Genomic DNA, 18,960 nt, shown 5'->3' on the forward strand with positions numbered 1-18,960 from the left:
CGGCGGCCAGGGAGCCCGGGAGGCGGCGGCGGCGGCGGCGAGGCCGCTCCACCGCACACGCACACACAGACCCCGGCGGCGGGAACGCAGATGACACGCCCGTAACATGGAAGCCGCCGCCGCCGCCGCCGCCGCTCCGACGACAGCAGCAGCAGCCACAGCAGCAGCCGCCGGCGGCGCCGCGCTGAACAAAGGTCATCCGAGCTGCGGCCCAGACGCCCGGGCTTGACCGCCGCGAAGGCCAACCCCGGCACGGGGGTGGGTGTGCGCCTCCGGGGCTGGGGGCGGCGGGGGCGGCCGGGGCGAGCGAGGGGCGCAAGGCAGCCGGACGCAGGGGCGCGGGTGGGCGCCGGGCAGAGGCGGGGCGCGGCCCCTGGAGCCCACCCCTGCGGTCCGGGGTGAGCGCGTGAAGCTCAAGCCCCTGGGCCTGCCCGCAGTGGCCTGTCCCACCCCGGCCTTGGGGACGGCCGGCCTTCGCGCCCCGCCAGCCGGCTTGGGGGGCCGTGGAGGAGCCGCCCGGGCTAGGCCCCGCAGGTTCCGAGAGGGGGGCCACGTGAGCACGGCTCTCCTGCTCCCCCCGCCGGCGCTGGCCGGGCACAGATGCAGAGGCCTCCGTGCCCCCTCTCCCCCTGGCCCTGCCTTCGCCCCCCGCCCCCTCCCCAGACAGCCCCAGTTTTCTTCCCCCGAGGTGAAGGGATTTGGACTTCTCCCCCCAGGTGCTTGAAAGAAGAGAAGGTTGGAGGAGGAGGAGGAGGAGACTGGGGGGCTGCTGGTGGTGGTGACAGGGCTGGGAGAGAGAGGAGAGGGACGGATGGGAGGAGGGGGCTGGGTGGGGTGGGGGTGACAGCAGAGAGGAGCCTGGTCAACAAGCCAGCACCACTGTGCTAGGAGGCCAGGCCGGCTCTGCAGCCGACGCATCCCGTGTGAGCAGACACACATAGCTCGCTTTCTTGGGGGCTCTTTGTCAGCCACCAACACAGAGAACACACACTGACACACACGTACACAAAGATCTGAGCCAGGTTGTGGGAGGTAAGTGGGGGAAGGAGAAGGAGGGGGAAACAGTGTCTGCGGTGGGCTGTGGGGTGGAGGGGAGGGGGGATGGGCCTTGAGGGGCTCTGGGGTGCTTGCAAGGTGAGCCTCTCCAAGGCTGGGTGCTCGTGGGGTGGGAGGACACACGATGACCTTCCCCTCCTCAGGAAGACCTAAGAGGGAAGAGCCACCCCCAGCGAGATCCCCCGTGTGCTGATGATTTTCAGGGACTTGTTGGCAACTCAGCGAGGGTTGCCATAGCTTTTTTATGTAGGGTGACCAGAACCGGCTGAAACTGGTTTGAGGCAGATCAGCTCCTGAACACAATGCAGTCACTGAGCTACTACAGTAGGATAGCAGCTTCCTCCCTTCATGGCAGCCAAAAGCAGAGGAGCTTGCAGGAAGGTACCATCCCTACACAGTATGTGAATGCACACTTAGACACCACACAGCACTGGTACGTGACTAATGGAGCCCTAAAAGATTCTGGGTAGAGAAGATGGAAAAAAAAAGGTGCAGGTTTGCAGGGTCTGAGATGACTTGGGCTTTTCCTGCCTTTTTCTTTTGCTTAAGGGATGGACAAGGAACTGAGATTTATGTCCCTTATTAGAAGAAAAAAATGTGCCTTGCTAGGGTGGGGACACTTGGTGGATGCAGTCTCTCTCTTTCTCGGTGTTTTTAACAAAACAAAACCAAAATGAACTGAGGGGTTTGTGATGGTAGTTTGTTTGTTGCTGGAGAATGCTACTTTGCATGCTTTTTTTCTCTTGCAGGCTATGTTCTGTGTTGTGCTTTTTCTTTTAGAAGCTACTAAAGGGTGTTGGGGATGCTTCTGAGTATAATGAAGGCCAAAAGGTAACAATATTGTTCTAGGAAATGGGCATAAATGCATTCCAGTGATGCTGTTAGCCATACATGCTGTCTTTTTTTTCCTTGTAGGCCTGTTGACTGGGGCCGCTTTTAACCCTTTCCTATTTGCTGAGAATGCAGCCGTGTGACAGTAACTGAACATTGGTCTAAAATCTTTCCAAAAGGTCAAGGTTCACAAGGTGAGATACGCTGTTTTGAGCATGAATTTAAATATTGATTTGCAGATCCATTTAGACACAGATGGACCGTGGATTGCTACCCAGGAGATAAAATTGGGTTCAGAGTGGAGAAGAAATGCTCTTAATGTGATCCCAGTTTAATGGGATTAGAGTGACTTCATGATGGTATTGCGATCAAGACGAAATCGGAGTGCCTTCATTAAATGGCATGTGTCTGGGCAGTCGGGAGAGTCAGGCCTGGAAGGAAGCGATTGGAGAATGGTAGGCGCCAGGGCCTTGTGGAGAATGTGCTGTTTTGCATAAGACGACAGCAGTACACATGTGGCATTTTCCCGATGATTACAAGAAAAGGAAGTGTTTCACCAAATCGAGGCAGCCTAGCCACCTTTTTAGGATTTGAGGAGTCTGGAGGTAGATTTGCCTTTTGTTCATGCATCACCTTTCTTTTACCTTGCTCTCTCTTGTTAACCTGAAAGGTTTTTCACTTCGAGTCAAGTGGTGGAATGTCTTGTATTGATTTTGGGGGCTGTTGACGGTGAGTTAGCCGTTGGATTCTTTGTGGCATATATTTAATGTGGAATACTAATGCAATGCCAGGAGGAAGCCGGGTAGTCTGGCTTCCTCTGTGAAAAGATGCCTGTTAACTCAAAGGTGGACTGGAATGGGTGGTAGAAAATGTCTGATGCCTTTAAAGATTGCAGTTAGGTTTGAGCAGGCGTTTTCATGCACCCTCCAAAACCAGAGGTTGGAGAGGAGGGAGAGGAGAAGGAAGCAGTAAGGAGAGTGGCAAAGTGAAGAACAAAGGCTGAGGAGGCTGACGGGGGAACACTCAACATTTTGCCTTGGGTTCCTTGTGAAAAGAACTGCAACTTCCCCAAACAGGAAACCAGCAGCTCCAGAATGGGATCCAGTATGATCTCAACAACAGATAGAACTGGTCCTGCCTTTCTGCCGGTTTTTGGGAAAAGTACAGTCAAGAGGAGCCCATAGAAGACATGATTGAAAATAAAATTTTCCCCTACTTTGAAGTAGGCATTTTGTTCCTGTCCGTGTTCAGCAGAATGGGGGCTTTTCAGCCATGCCGAGGAGGATCTTGGAATTGGTTAAGTTGTATGCTGGCAGTTGGTGAAGGATGTCAAGTATGCAAGGGTTTTATTGTTAAAATGTTTTTCATTTGGCTACAGAACATCCACTGTGTGATAAAACTGGCAAAAGGGAAGCAAGAGTGCATGGTTAGCTCAGAGTACTTTATGGAGTATTTAATAGAGATAAATGTAATCTCGGGTGGATATACCAGTAAATAGCTTACATGATGGAACAAAATTCTTTACAAATCACTGTGCTAAAATTGGTTTTCAATTCTCCATCATTTCTGACTGCCAGAGGTTCTGTGTATGAGTGTGGCAGGAATATGCTTGCGAAGCAGATCCGAATCCATGCTGCACGGTGTGCTGCCCCTGCGTTTCTGATGCCAACTCAAACTCAGATGGCTAATATGATAAACCTTAATTAGCTTAATACAATAAGCTGTCGTATCATTTAGTCCTTCATTCTTGTCTTTTGAGAGGCAGGGATTTTTGCTTAACTTTTGACATCCACCCCCTTGCCACGGCTATACATTGTGAATATGTTCAGAAAACCCCTTCATAGGGCATTGCATGTCATGGAATGTTCTGGTTTTCAGTCTTGGTGGTTTTTAGCTTTGTTCGTCTCCCTCCCCCTTGAAGCCTCCTGAAGATAGCATTTGTTTTGCATTTAGACCAGTCTTTCCAGCTGCAAATGCTGCTGAGGGTTGGAGAGCTGGTTCTCTGGGGCGGGAGTCATGAGCTCACGTTGGATTGGAACTTGCCTCAGGTGTTGATCTCACGCTGAGGGATAACAATGTGGCAGGCCCAGGCCTCCCTGGAGCGGGAGAGTCTTCTGGGCTGGGGAATGTGGCGGTGAGAGTGCAGGATAAGCTAGGGCATGTTCCTTCCTGGGAGAGCCATGGGGACCTGGTGCCTGCAGTTCTGTCACTGGAGCCCTGAGCCCAGCCCCTGGCCGGCGGTGCCTACAGCACTGCCTGAGGACGACCTGCGGTCCGTCCCCTCCGGAGCAGGAATGTGTGGGTTTGGCTGAGGAGAGCACACTGGAAAGAAAGTGTAACTGGGTGTTGAACCCTTCTTGTTTTTATCCTCTGCCTATTCGGAGTCATTTTTTCCATGTTAAGGAACATGGGGGCCAGGGCGTTGGGAACGCTCAGCACAGCCTGGTTCAGGAGCACACACGCTCTCTTTTTCTTTTGCTCTTTTCTCTCAGCGATTCCCTGCCCCCACCCACCTTGACTCATTTTAGACAAGGTCTAGGAAGGAGATTGCCATCTTGTCAGTGGAATCTTCTGATGCCTTTGACTGGGAGTTAGAATTTTAGGGTTCGTGTTCTCCCCTCTCCCAATTATTTCTTCTCTTGAAATGTTCTCTTGGACTTTGCTGTGCAATACAGTTGATCTCCAGTTGGCTTTGAACAACCTTTACGGTATCCTTGGCAGAACTCTAGCTGGCTGTTCACAGCTGGAGCAGAGTTGCCAGTACAGGGAAACTGACTCCTTCATTCCCCATCATCTACCCCTAATCCCAGGACCATCAGAACAAGACAGCAGACTTGATCAAACGTTACAGAAACACACACCTTTGTGTTCATTTTATTTTAAAGGTGATCTTTAACCAAATCATGGTTAAAGAATTAGCTTAAAAAATTTAAAATTTGTGTACAGTAAAATGTACTCTGTGGTGTGGAGTTCTGTGGGTCTTGGCATAGGTATAGCGTTGCTTATCTACCTCCACAGGTGAAGCAGAATAGGCTCATCACATCAGAGCATTTCCTCTCGCTGTCTCTTTGTAGTCAGCCTCTCCTGCCCCTGGCATCCAGTGTCCCACTATACGGACATGGTTCTCTCTTCCTGTGGTTTGGGCTTTCCCAGAATGTCAGATAGATGGCAAGATGTTTGGAGATTCATCCATATTTCTCTGTGTTTCGATACTTGGTTCTGTGTCATTGCTGAGTAGTATTCTGCTATATGGATGTACCACAGTTGAGTATTTGCTGGTTGAAGGACATTAGGGTTGTTCCCAGTTTTTGGTAATTGTGAGTAAAGTTACTGTAAACATTTGTGTGAACAGGTCTTTATGTGAACATAAGTTTTTATTTCTCTTTTTTTTTTAGTATATGCATATATTTTTAAAGACGGGGTTTCACCATGTTGGTCAGGCTGGTCTTGAACTCCTGACCTCAGGTGATCCGCCTGCCTTGGCCTCCCAGAGTGCTGGGATTACAGGCGTGAGCCACTGTGCCCTGCCAAGTTTTATTTCTTTTTGCTAAATGCAGTCATGTGTCAATGCAGGGGTACATTTTGAGAAATGTATCATTAGACAGTATTGTCATTGTGCACACATTATTAGAATGTACTTAGGCAAACAGAGATGGTGTAGCCTACTATAGCCTACTGTATACCTAGGCTGCATGGTATAGCCCATTGCTCCTAGGCTGTAAACCTATACAGCATGTTACTGTACTGCATATTGTAGGCAGTTTTTTTTTTTTTTTTTTTTTTTGAGACGGAGTTTCGCTCTTGTTACCCAGGCTGGAGTGCAATGGCGCGATCTCGGCTCACCGCAACCTCCGTCTCCTGGGTTCAGGCAATTCTCCTGCCTCAGCCTCCTGAGTAGCTGGGATTACAGGCACGCGCCACCATGCCCAGCTAATTATATTGTAGGCAGTTTTAACACAATGGTAACTATTTGTGTTTTTGACCAATCCAAACAAACAAAAGGTATGGGATAAATATACAATCTATGGGATTATAATCTATGGGACTACCATGTATATGTGGGCCATTGTTGACCAAAACGTTGGTTTGCGTTGCATGGCTATACTTAGAATCATATGGTACATACATAAGACTTAGGAGTTTCAATGAAGGCTGGGTGTGGTGGCTCACGCCTGTAATCCAAGCACCTTGAAGGCCAAGGCGGGCAGATCACCTGAGGTCTGGAGTTCAAGATCAGCCTGACGAACATTGTGAAACCCCATCTTATAAAAAAAAAAAAAAAAAAAAAAAAAAGAGAGAGAAGTTTTAATGAAAATAAATCCAAGTCATTGTAACTTACAAAAAAGATCTAGCCTTGACAGCTGCAGTTAAGACTCCCCGAGAAAGAGATCGTGGTGAACATTGTCTGAAGACACATGAGGGATGATCATAATGGAACACTCTCAAATAGGATGACATGCTTTATAACCCTCAACTAATCGGAATTAGCCAAAAGCGGAAACCAAAAACTGCAGGCAGTCCGGGCGCGGTGGCTCATGCCTGTAATCCCAGCACTTTGGGAGGCTGGGGTGGGCGGATCACCTGAGTTCAGGAGTTCAAGACCAGCCTGACCAACATGGTGAGACCCGGTTTCTACTAAAAATACAAAAATAGCCAGGCATAGTGGTGGCGCCTGTAATCCCAATTACTCATGAGTGTGAGACAGGAGAATTGCTTGAACCCAGGAGGTGGAGGTTGCAGTGAGCTGAGATTGTGCCACTCCACTTCCGCCTGGGTGACAGAGGGAGACTGTCTCAAAAAAAAAACCGAAAAACAAAAAAACTGCAAGTGATAAAATATCCTTTACTTCCTGCAGCAATTACTTTTCATCTCTTCAGAAACATTTGGCAGTCTTGAGTTTTACAATCAGGTTCAATAAAACACCAAACAATAATAGAACCGAAATTTTAGAAAGTGATACCACAGATCTTTGTTGAAATCTTAGTTGTGTGTAAACAGCATCTGAATTACAATTTGATTTATGTACTGCCAAAGTATTGGCGGCATTTTATTAATAATATTCGAAGTTATTCAGCTTTTCTGTGTTTTTAGGAACTGAAAATGTTTAAGCAATATTCAGTGAAAGTGGTGAAGAGGGGAGATTTTGGAAGCAGTTTTTTTTTTTTTGAGATGGAGTCTCGCTCTGTCGCCCAGGCTGGAGTGCAGTGGTGCGTCCTTGGCTCACTGCAACCTCTGCCTCACGGGTTCAAGCAATTTTCCTGCCTCAGCCTGCCGAGTAGCTGGGATTACAGGTGCATACCACCATGCCGGTTAGTTTTTTGTATTTTTAGTAGAGATGGGGTTTCACCATGTTGGTTAGGCTGGTCTCGAACTCCTGACCTTGTCATCTGCCCACTTCCGCCACCCGAAGTGCTGGGATTACAGGTGTGAGCCACCGCAAAGAGCCTAGTTGTTTTTTTTTTTTGTTTGTTTTTTTTTTTTTTTTTGAGACGGAGTTTCACTCTTGTTACCCAGGCTGGAGTGCAATGGCGCTGTCTTGGCTCGGCTCACCACAACCTCTGCCTCCCGGGTTCAGGCAATTCTCCTTCCTCAGCCTCCTGAGTAGGTGGGATTACAGGCACGCACCACCATGCCCAGCTGATTTTTTGTATTTTTAGTAGAGACGGGGTTTCACCATGTTGACCAGGATGGTCTCGATCTCTTGACCTCGTGATCCACCCGCCTCGGCCTCCCAAAGAGCAGGAATTACAGGCGTGAACCACCACGCCCGGCCCTGTTTTTTTTTTTTTAAAGGACGAAACAGCTTTCAGGATTGGGAAGAACAAACAAAGGTAATGGTGGTGCAGACGGAGGGGACCCCTAGAAGTGGGACATGATACTAACCTGGGATTGCTTTGCCATTTACCAGATGCTTACTGAGTGTTTAAGCACCGGGCATTGTGCTAAGCATGGGAGTGCAGAGGGAAAAGGGCCCCAGGGAGAAAAATCTAGTGGAAGGAGCCCCGAGAAGCTATGATAGGAATGTGAATAGGCCATCTCATGCCAAGCAGCAGCAGAGGAGCCCTTGAAGAGATGGCTTCTGAGCTGAACTGTGAAAGATCGGTAAGAATATGTGGGGCAGGCAGAGCCTGGGAGAGCCTGTGAGTCCATGCAGCACACGTGGAAAGGCCTTGGGGGAGCTTGGTGTTTTGAGTGGGGTGTGGGCATGAGTGCAAGGGGATGGAGCAGGAAGGCAGTGGAGGCCACCTGAGGAGGCTTTTCAGTGCAGTCCCTTGAGGGTGGACTTCTGTATAGGTAGAAAAGAAGGACCTTTTGTTACAAAGGTCCCCTGGCAGCCCCATGGAGGTTGGAATAGAGGCTGGAGGTAGGGAGGCCAAATGAGGGAACCAGCAATCCAGGAGAGAAAGGATGAGGGCCTTTCATCCCAGGCATTGTTTGTGGGGATAGAGTGGTATGTGGGGGCTGCTTCACAGGGCCAGGTAGTCCCTGATTGGAGGAGTAAGGCTGCCTCCCGGGTGGGTGTGTGGGGTTGCTTGGGATGGTTGTTTCTGTTTTTGAGAGTAAATTCTGAAGGCAGGATAGATTTGGAAGAGTGGAGGGAGAGACTTGATACAGTGAGTTCTGTTTTGGCTCCACTTGCCTCTGGCTCTGTGAGTCTGGAGTTGAGGAGGCTTGCCTGGGCTGGAGTTCTAGATTGGTAGTAATAAGCGTAAAACAGAGAGGATAGAAGAAAGATGTAAAAGGGGTTGTGTTTGGGTCCCCTAAGATTAATGGCTTTTGTAGTAAAAACCATAAACGAAGTGGCAGGGGCGGCTGAAGAACTCAGAACGTGTGTTTCAGCAAGTTGGAAGGTGAAGATGATCCCGGGAGCTTAAACCTGCAGGTGCTGCAGTAGGGGATGGTGCTTTGCTTCTGTTATCCCATTTTCTTAGAGATGGGGGTCCTGCTGTGTTGCCCAGATTGGACTCAAACTAGCTGGACTTGAACTCCTGGGCTCAGGGGATCCTCCAATCCTCCTGCCTTGGCCTCCCAAGCAGCCGGCACTACAGGCGTGCACCACCGCATCAGCTATTGTGTTACTTCATCTGATACTGAAATGATGGGAGGAGCTGTACGTGCCTTTCCCCCAGTGGGGAAACAGACAGAGACCCTCCCCGCTCATAAGTGGAAGTGGAAACAGGATTTGAAACATGCTCCTTGTCACTGCGCTGTTCTGCGTTGCGGGAGCACAGTTGGAGGACTGAGGGGTAAATCGAGGTGTGGAGGCCAGGAGGTGCCCACAGAGGGCACAGCAGGCGCTAAACAGCAAAGACACCGACGCCGTTCACGTTGGAGGTGACAGCTGATGACTTCCGGAGTGAGAATACTCAGTGGAGAAGTTTGAGATACACTCAGGACCTTTGTATTTAGCCAGATTTTTCTGACTGTAGTCAGCACAGAGAGCAGAGCATCTGCATTTACACCAGAGACGGCTCTAGAAACAGCATGTTGAAAAGACTTATTTTATTGGATACTGGGGTGAGGATACAGATTGGAAGGAGAAGGGCTAGAGAGATGTATTTGTTTTATGTATTCTTTGAAAAGGCTGAGGAAATCAAAGCAAATTAAAAGCGGTGCCGAGAAGAATCTTTTGTTCCGACAATAAATAAACACAGTTTAAAGAATTCTTTGAATCATCTTCTACGGCAGGAAGTTCTAAATTCTGGCTGTTTTATAATGAGGGAGAGCAAATTCTGTTTAATCTAAATCTGGAGACTGAAATAAGAAATTTTTAGACAGACGCAGAGCGGCTTTTTTAGCTGTCTCGCATGTTCCCTACGAAGGAGCCTTCTTTAAGGACAGTCTTCAGGGGCCCCAAATGCAGATTTTGTATTCTTCTGTTTTCAGTCAGTTATTATTACAGCTTTACATAATTAGAGCTTTTAGACAACTTGAGTGATCCATGGAGACCTAAAGATAAAATCAGGGCGTTGTGGTTCTTGAACTGTTTTCTTACCATCAATCTTTGCATTTTGGGACACAGACTCCTCCTTTCCCTGAGGCTGACTCCGGGGGCCAGTAATGGGTATTGATTTTATCATTTTCTTTTGTGAGGAACAAATTCTTTCTAGGGAGTTGAATAGTAAGAATTAGATCATTGAAAAACCTAATAGGCTACAAAATTCAAAGCCCTCTGTTCTAAAGGACCCCAGAGCTGGAGGTATTTCACTTATTTGTAGTTACCGCATTTTCTACAATGAGCCCACATTGTGGTAGTCAATAGCAGGTTTGGAATTAGAACTTAGCACTGCAGTCCTAGCCCAAGACTGCATTCATCATTACCTTCTCTCTGCCTTACAAAGTTTATCTTATGTTTTATTTTATTTTTTTGAGGCAGGGTCTCACTCTGTCACCTAGGCTGGAGTGCAGTGGTGCGATCTTTGCTCACTGCAGCCTCAATCTCCAGGGCTCAAGTGATCCTCCCACCTCTGCCTCCTGAGTAGGTGGGACCACAGGCACATGCCACCATGCCCAGCTAATTTTATTTTTCGTAGAGACGGGATCTCCCTGTTTTGCCCAGTCTGGTCTCAAACACCTGGGTTGAAGTGATTTGCCTTCCTTGACCCCCCAAAGTACTGGGATTAGAGGCATGAGCCACTGTGCCCAGCTCTTTTTGTTTTGATGGTATTTAGTCCACCTCCTATTTATAATCCTTATATGAACCTGAAAACACAAGTTGATTAAGTTAAGCGTTACCCAGGTACTTGTTGAGAAGCTAGTTCTTGTTTTTTTGTTGTTGTTCTTTTGAGACGGAGTCTTGCTCTGTCGCCTGGCTGGAGTGCAGTGGCACAATCTCCGCTCACTGCAACCTCCTACTCCCTGGTTCAAGCGATTCTCCTACTCCAGCCTCCCAAGTAGCTGGGATTACAGGCATATGCCACCACGCCCAGCTAATTTTCATATTTTTAGTAGCGATGGGGTTTTACCATGTTGGCCAGGCTGGTCTGGAACGCCTGACTTCTGGAGTTTGGCAGGTAATCCTCCTGCCTCGGCCTCCCAAAGTGCTGAGATTACAGGCATGAGCCACCACACCCGGCCAGAGAAGCTGGTTCTTAATGGTTTTGCTGATTTAACTTAGCAAGATGGGAGAGGTGGTTTGAAAACTTATTTTGCTTTGTGTTCTGATGAAATCTGGTTGATAAAGGCCATGGAGATTTTCACTTGCCTTTGCACAGCTCTCAGTGATATAAACCTGATTGCCTAACTGTCAATGATGTAAACCTGTGTTCTGGCACTTCCTAGCCACGGGACCTTGAACAGGGTCCTTCAATTCTAAACCGTACGTTTCCTGAGGGTTGGTTGTTAGGGGGATTAAATGCATATGAAGTCTTCAGCAGAATATATGTGGTAAGTCCTTCCGGCAATCCTAGCTGTTGCTTAGTGGTCTTTGGTCTCTGTTTTGGGAGAGTAGCCTTAGTCCCAGCTTTTTTTTTTTTTTTTTTTTTTTTTTTTTCCTTCTTGGAGGGTATTGTCTCCTGTCATGCCTTACCTCATTGGCAAGTAAATTTGTTTTTGACTGTGAAAACAGACTGTGTGTCTCCTCCTTGTCTCTAGGGCTTCAGTTACAGCTGCCCTATATCAGGTTAAAAGTGGGTTTTTTGAAATGTAGGCACAAGGGTAATGTATTTGTTCCTACTTGGCTCTACTTTCATTTGTGGTTGGAGAATCTTGTCTGAATTTTGAATTTATAATCTAGCATTTGAACTTTATGTTGCTACTGGAAAATTTTTCCATTGAGTGGCTGCACTTGAGGTTGTTTGTCTGTGGGTGCAATTTATGTTGACCAAAGTTTAAAACAAAAACAAAACTTGATTGTGAAAATATGCCAGGTTAGCAAAAACCTACGTTCTGACCCTTTCCCCTGGCACTTTGCTTCCCACGTTTGTTTGACAATGCCTAGTGCTTATATTCTGCACACTGGGATTTGGGGGTGATAGAAGGGTGAGTGGAGAAGGATCTATGAATAATTATTTTAGTTGTGGATCTACTCTGTCCAGTAATATGGTAGCCACTAGCCACATATGACTACTGAGCACTTGAAATATGGCAAATCATAATTGGGATGAGCTGTAACATACATATCAGGTTTTGAAGATGTAATAGAAAAAATGGAATATCTTGTTAGTTTTTTATATTGATTACATGTCGAATTCATAACATTTTGGATATTTCACCTTCTTCCCCCTCTTTTTTTCTCCTATTCAAAAAACTAAAACTTTTTTTTTTTTCCTAGAGGTGAGGATCTTGCTGTATTGCCCAGGCTGGTGTCAAACTTCCGGGCTCAAGTGATCTTTCCCACTTGGCCCCCCAAAGTGTTGGGATTATGGACATGAGCCACTGTGCCCAATCCTTTTTTTTCCTCTTTTTAAAACTTGACTGCTAGAAAATGTAAAACTAGATATGAGCTTTTATTATGCTTCTCTTGGATAATGCTGTTCTGGAATGGGTGGGTGGACATTTAAATAAATTTAGCAATGAGATTTCTCTGGTGCCCTGCAGTATTCAGATTTGTGGATAACTTTGAGTCTCTCCTTCCGTTGACAAAGATAGTGCTAGTTTGGGCCCTTCTTCTCTCTCAGGTGTTCCTAATCCCCTGTCTCCATTGCAGGTCTACACAGCCGCGCTGGGCTGGTGTTGGCTTCATTATGGAAAGGGAAGCAGTATTTATGGCAGGTTTGCTGTGTGCTGGTTTCTTTACACTCACAGCCCCTGTAAAGTTGTACTTCACATCCCTGCTGAGACTCAGTTTGAGTGACCAGCTGACGCATGCTCCACTGGTAGGTGATAGACCCTAGATTTGAAGCAGGGTCTGGCCAGTTTTGAAGGTCTTTTCTCGTTCCACCACTTGGTGCATCTTTTCCACGTAAAAGCTCCTGCTTGCTGCTGGTGTTGCGTACCTCTCGGGAGCCCCTGTTGTCTAGAGTGTACTTCTCACACTTTAGTTTGCACACGAATCACTTGAATCTTTTTAAAATACAGATGATGATTCAGCAGGGCTGGGATGGGCCCAAGACTCTGCATTTCTAGGTAGCCTCCTGGTGCTGTTGACCCTGCTGGTTCATGGACTGTCACGCTCTGAGTAGCAAGGCTCTCTGCTCCTCCCTTGGTCTCTGGCCTGCTTCCTCTCTGCTTCTGGTCCTTCCCTGGTGGCACCGGGACTTACCCTCTGTTTGGCATGTGTGCTAGCAGTGAGCAGACATGGGGCCAGGACAGTTTTTTTTTTTGGTCACAAATGCCCAATTCTGGCAGAACGCTAATTTCTGAGTACTCGGGATCTGACTGGATCCTGGGTTTATTCCGCTTCTACGTTCCTGCATGACTCCACCTTTGATATTGTCATCCCTTAGACACTTGTAGCCTGATAAGATGGAAGGTAATTTTAATATTGTGATTAATCCAGGAGATGTGGCAGAGTTGCCTGTTGTGACGTCATGAAGACTGTCAGGCCTTAGATCAGCACAGACAGGTGACTTTGGGCCTAGTGCAACGGCTCACGCCTAAGCAATTTGGGAGGCTGAAGTTGGAAGATTGCTTGAGGCTAAGAGTTTGAGACCAGCCTGGACATCATGGTGTGACCCCGTCTATACAATAAATAAAATTAGCCGGGTGTGGTGGTGTGCACCTGTAGTCCTAGCTACTTAGGAGACTGAGGCAAGAGGATTTGAGCCCATGAGTTAGAGGCTGCGTGAGCTAGGATCCCACTACTGCATTCCAGCCTGGGTGACAGAGTGAGACCTTGTCTTAAAAAAAAAAAAAGAAAAGGGACTGTGCCGTGTTTGGTTCAGGAATTCATTATCTAGTGGGAGGTGAGGACTGAAGGTGGTTTGCCTGCCACTGTTTCTTCCCCCTTGCCTGATGAGGAATAGAGGTGACTTGCGACTTTGCCTTAGAATGGGGATTAGAAGAGCCATGTCATGTAGCAGTGTTGGAAAATGGCTAGTCACATCACCTCCAGCATACAATGGAGACAACCACTGTTGGGTCTGTGGATGAAGCTGTCCTGGGGAAGTTTACCCTGGGGCCTGGACCAAGCAGGAGATTGAGTTGCAGGAAGGAGTTCGTCGTGCTATGTGTTTAAACTCTTAGGTAAGAGACTGGAAAATGTTACTTAGTGGGTTTATTTTACTTTGGGAAGGCACATTGATTAAATCAGCTATAGCAATAAAATGATGTCTGTTGCTTGAGTTGGGTTACCTTCCCCATCTCTCTACAAGCAAGTCTGCCATTCACAGAAATTCTAGTTGAAATTTAGATCTTAGTGGATATCTGGGCACTGAGAGTTCTGTGTTGTGCGAATCTGGCACATTGAATTGGATTTATTGTTGGCTAAGTTTGTCGGCTGTCTGTGCCGTGGAGAGTCCTGTGCCTGGCATGGGGAGAGTATCTGCTCTGCGCCTGTGAGTGTGGCCTTTAGGGAGTCATGGATTGTTGAAAGGGGCGTGGAGTGGGGTTTGGAAGAATAGGGACAAGGCTGGGAGTGAGGACAGTCAAGGCTGTGCGACCAGCCCTGGAGGAAGGAAAGTTAGTCAGAATTGGGGGTGAGTTCAGAATGTAGCTAGGGTGGAATGTTGCCAGAAAGTGCCAAGAGTCAGGGTAAGTTAGGAGTCAAAAACGGGGCAGGTTCGCTGAACACAGTGGCTTACACCTGTAATCCCAGCATTTTGGGAGGCCGAGGTGGACAGATCACTGGAGGTCAGGAGTTCAAGACCAGCCTGGCCAACATGGTGAAACTCTGTCTCTACTAAAAATACAAAAAAAAAAAAAAGTAGCTGGGCGTGGTGGCACGTACCTGTCTTCCCAGCTACTTAGGAGGTTGAGGCAGGATAATCGCTTGAACCTGGGAGGTGGAAGTTGCAGTGAGCCGAGATTGAGCCACAGCACTCCAGCCTGGGTGACAGAGAAAGACTCCATATCAAAACAAAACAAAACAAAACAAAAACAAAAACAAAAAAGACTAGGCAGGTAGACCTTCAGAGGACATCAGAAGGCCAAACACGACGGGCACGAGTCCAGTGAAATGGGTAAGGACATGAGCATGCACAGATGCAGGACAAATGGCTGTGCACAAGTGCAGGGAGGCAGGAGTCGGCAGTCCAAGAGATCTGCGATCCATGATGCTGGCAGGAGAGGCCCCTGAGGGACCATGGAATGAGTGAGTGTGTGAGCTGGTGAATGAATGAAGACTGTGAGCTACCGTTCCAGTGATCACCGGATACCTAAAGCCTGAACTGGAACCAGCGTCACCTAGCCTTCATGTGGAATGGTGACTCAGGGCCCCAGTGGCCCAGGTGGCTGAGGTGAGGGGTGTGCGTCAGGAGAGGCAGTAGCTCCTTTCCTGGCAAGGTTCATACGGGAAAGCACTGAATCACTATAGATTGTTGAGAGTGTGCATGATTTCTAGGACACGATCAAGCTATGCAGTGAGAAAGGCAGCTCATTCTGAGGCCCAGGGTTAGCAGCTGTCAGAAGGACTTGACATCAGGAACTCAAGCGCCCTCTTGCACTAAGCTTACTCTGCATTCTTTGGAGGACCACATGCCCTTGGTTGTCTCCTTTGCTTTCCCCTTAGTCGAGCTTTCCTATACTCATGGTGAAACGATGCTCTTCCACAGCCCCTTCCACAGTGTTTCCATGCCTTCATGTGAAATATGAGTGGACATCACCTGTACTCCTCTGTTCTACCCAGATCTCAAGGCCCAGAATCTCACTGGTCCTGTCCTGATCAGTTGTGGAGGGTAGGGTTGTTATTGTTCGTAACCCTAAGTAGGTGACAGTAGGCTTCAGGGGAGGTGACCAGCGGGCTCCTGAGACATGCCTGGCAGGACCTGCCCCAGTAGGAACCATAGAGGTGAGTCTGATGCCTTAGCCGCCTCCTGTGTCTGCTCAAGGCATTTCTCCTTTTTTTTTTTTTTTTTTTCTGAGACAGAGTCTTGCTCTGTCACCAGGCACCAGGCTGGACTGCAGTGGTGCGATCTCAGCTCACTGCAATCTCTGCCTCCTGGATTCAAGCAATTCTCCCGCCTCAGCCTCCTGAGTAGCTGGGACTACAGGTGTGTGCCACCACACCCAGCTAATTTTTGTACTTTTTTAGTAGAGACAGGGTTTCACCATGTTGGCCAGGATGGTCTCGATCTCTTGACCTCGTGATCTGCCTGCCTCGGCCTCCCAAAGTGCTGGGATTACAGACATGAGCCACCGCGTCTGGCCGGCATTCCTCATTTTAACGTGCGATGCTTTCTAGAGAATGTCTTTTTGAGAAAAAGTCTTTGTTCAGACGTTGGCAAAACGATTAAGTGAATGAGTAAAGTCAATGTGAAATGAGCTATGCATGTTCTTTAGGTAAGTTTAACAAGCCGGTGGCAAAAAGGCAATGCCAGTGGCGGCTACCTTTTTGTTGTTTTTAGTGGTATGGACGGATTTTCCTTAGTTCATTCCATCTTTTGTCTTTTCTCTTTACAGCCTTGAGCACAGAGTTGTTACTTGACCGTACTGTTTTGGGGGTGTAGTTTGTAGCTTTGCCTTAATTCATTGTTATGAGAACAGAACCTACCTTTAAGTAAATTGAATTTGTGTCCTTAACTTGTAACGCTGTTTTCTGACATGCTTATGTAGATTCTTGGGGCAGGGGCAGGATGAATACAAAAAAGGGAAGGATTGGATCCAAATAGAGGTCCTGAAAAAAGATGTTTTGGTGAAAAAGGAGAGGGATGTCGTTGGACAAAAAAGAAAGATGATCCAGAGAGGGAAGGATGCGAACGCTTAGCTGGTGGGGAGAAAGTGTGTGCTGAGGCCACTGAGCATAGATTCCAGCTCGATAGACCTTTTTTTTGCTAAGAAATGATGAAAAGCAAGAGTTGCAATGAAGATGAGCTTAACAGGTGACTTGGCCACCTTGGTAAAATGCACTAAGGAAACGGTTTATTTGGAGCCATTTTTGGGTTCTAAGTCGTTAGGCCTCACAGCAACACTTAAAGGTGGGTCATTTTATCATCCCGCTTTATTCCTGAGGAACTTGAGGCTCAGAGAGGTTAATGGATATGCCACGGCTGAGTTGGAGTTGACATTTGTACTTGGGTCATTCTGACCCTGAAGTCTACAACCTGTACCGTTCTTTAGTACAATTGCCAGAGTAGATGAGCTCTTTTGAGTGTGGAAAGTGAATCTTTTTTCTGTTTACTCAGAAATTACAAAAACAGTACGTCTAGCTTGCAGTATTATCTCTGTAAAGGCAAAGCAAATGCTGGTTGTCCGAGCAATGTATTGGTGAGACATTGAAGGTAGGAAATTTGGCTGATTGATGGAATTGTTCAAATCTTAATGTTCGGGGTCTTTCATGGGTATATAGATGTATATTTGAGCCCTCTCATAGGCGTGTGTGCCTGCGTGTGTGTGTGTGTTTTGGGTCCCTGAGAGGTATATCTGGCCAAATGCAAGTCTGGTTTATGTGGTCAATGTTAATTTTGGAAAAGATGAAGCCGCATAGTTTAGCACTTGATGTAATACCGTGATTAGGCTTTACTGCTTTTGATGTAGATGGCTCAGAATTTAAAAAAACATTTCTGCTCTTCTCATCTTGAGTGTTAAGATATTACTGGCTTCAGTTGGAGTTTCAAATTGAGCTATAACATCTTTGGTTACACAGTGCTCTAATTTCAGGTCACTGAGGATAGGAAAAATCTGTTCTGCATCTGTTTTGCTGCTTTTTTTTTTTTTGAGATGAAGTCTCGCTGTGTCGATCAGGATGGAGTGCAATGGTGTGATCTCAGTTCATTGCATCCTCTGCCTCCTGGGTTCAAGTGATTCTCCTGCCTCAGCCACCCAAGTAGCTGAGGTTACAGGTGCCCACCACCAAGCCTGGCTAATTTTTTTTTTTTGAGACGGAGTTTCACTCTCGTTACCCAGGCTGGAGTGCAATGGCGCGATCTCGGCTCACCGCAACCTCCGCCTCCTGGGTTCAGGCAATTCTCCTGCCTCAGCCTCCTGAGTAGCTGGGATTACAGGCACGCGCCACCATGCCCCACTAATTTTTTGTATTTTTAGTAGAGACGGGTTTCACCATGTTGACCAGGATGGTCTCGATCTCTTGACCTGGTGATTCACCCGCCTCAGCCTCCCAAAGTGCTGGGATTACAGGCTTGAGCCACCACGCCCGGCCCGTAATTTTTAAAATATTTTTAGTAGAGACAGGGTTTCACCATGTTGGTCAGGTTGGTCTTGAATTCCTGACCTCAGATGATCCACCTGCCTTGGCCTTACACACGTGAGCCACTGCGCCCGGCTTGTTTTACTTCTTCAAAGACCTTGCTGAGTTGCATGTCTGCAAGGGGCACGTGAGTTGAGGATGCTATTTATCATATTGCATGTGGTTGTTGTAAATTCTGAGGGCGTCTATCTTGTTAGCCACTTGCTTAGAATTTTGTAACTTCTAAAAGGCAGAGCTCATCTGAGTTTGTTTTACTACAGAGCTCATGCCTTTCATCACCTATGGTGTCCTGTGGTGTATAGGTGTCATTTTTATAGCTAATTGGTGGCAGTCTCAAGTATCTTTGAGGTTCGAAGCCAGTGCTTTTAGATCAACCAGTATTTCTCCTATTGTCAAGATCCATGAGGTATTTCTTGCTTCTGATGTGGCTGTGACTACTCAAAGTCTATAAAATTAAGAGATCATGTCTGCTTTTATTAATTGTTCTTCCTTTACATATATGTGTGCCTACTTGTGTGCATTTTACAGTACAAATAGCTTCCTTCTGGAAATACTTCTTGAACCATCAAACAAGGTTTTTTAGTTTTTTGAGACAAGGTCTTGCTCTGTCACCCCGGCTGGGGTAGAGTGGTGTGATCTCAGCTTACTGCAACCTCTGCCTCCCGGGCTCAGGTGATCCTCCCACCTCAGTCTCCCAAGTAGCTGAGATTATTAGATGCACGTTGCCAGTCTAGCTGATTTTTCTGTTAGTAGAGACAGGATTTCACCATGTTGCCCAGGCTAGGGACCTAGTTTTTATAATCATTTCTATGGTCTGAAACTTTAGGTGG

General features: G+C 47.3%; 1 protein-coding gene across 28 annotated transcripts in view; it reads left to right on the plus strand.

Annotated features, from left to right (window-relative positions):
• The window catches only part of ZNF532 (zinc finger protein 532), a 140,069-nt gene that overhangs the window by 1,418 nt on the left and 119,691 nt on the right, over positions 1-18,960 (plus strand). For 3 of the 28 annotated variants that reach the window (XM_032293624.1, XM_032293628.1, XM_032293630.1), the window contains exons 1-2: positions 1,380-1,489; positions 1,972-2,081. The exons of 1 other annotated variant lie outside the window; for it this stretch is intronic. Coding sequence is in view for 8 of the 27 variants with exons in the window: in XM_032293632.1 (XP_032149523.1) it covers positions 107-194 (88 nt within the window). In the remaining 19 variants the exon portion in view is untranslated. Of the gene's footprint in view, positions 1-24; positions 259-826; positions 1,033-1,104; positions 1,888-1,971; positions 2,082-18,960 lie in introns of those variants that run through there. 24 more of the 28 variants (XM_032293608.1, XM_032293610.1, XM_032293609.1 and 21 more) reach the window with 18 other exon arrangements.

The sequence above is a fragment of the Sapajus apella genome, unplaced genomic scaffold, assembly GCF_009761245.1.
Source record: "Sapajus apella isolate SASKATOON/1434 unplaced genomic scaffold, GSC_monkey_1.0 scaffold30, whole genome shotgun sequence".
Lineage (NCBI taxonomy): Eukaryota > Metazoa > Chordata > Mammalia > Primates > Cebidae > Sapajus > Sapajus apella.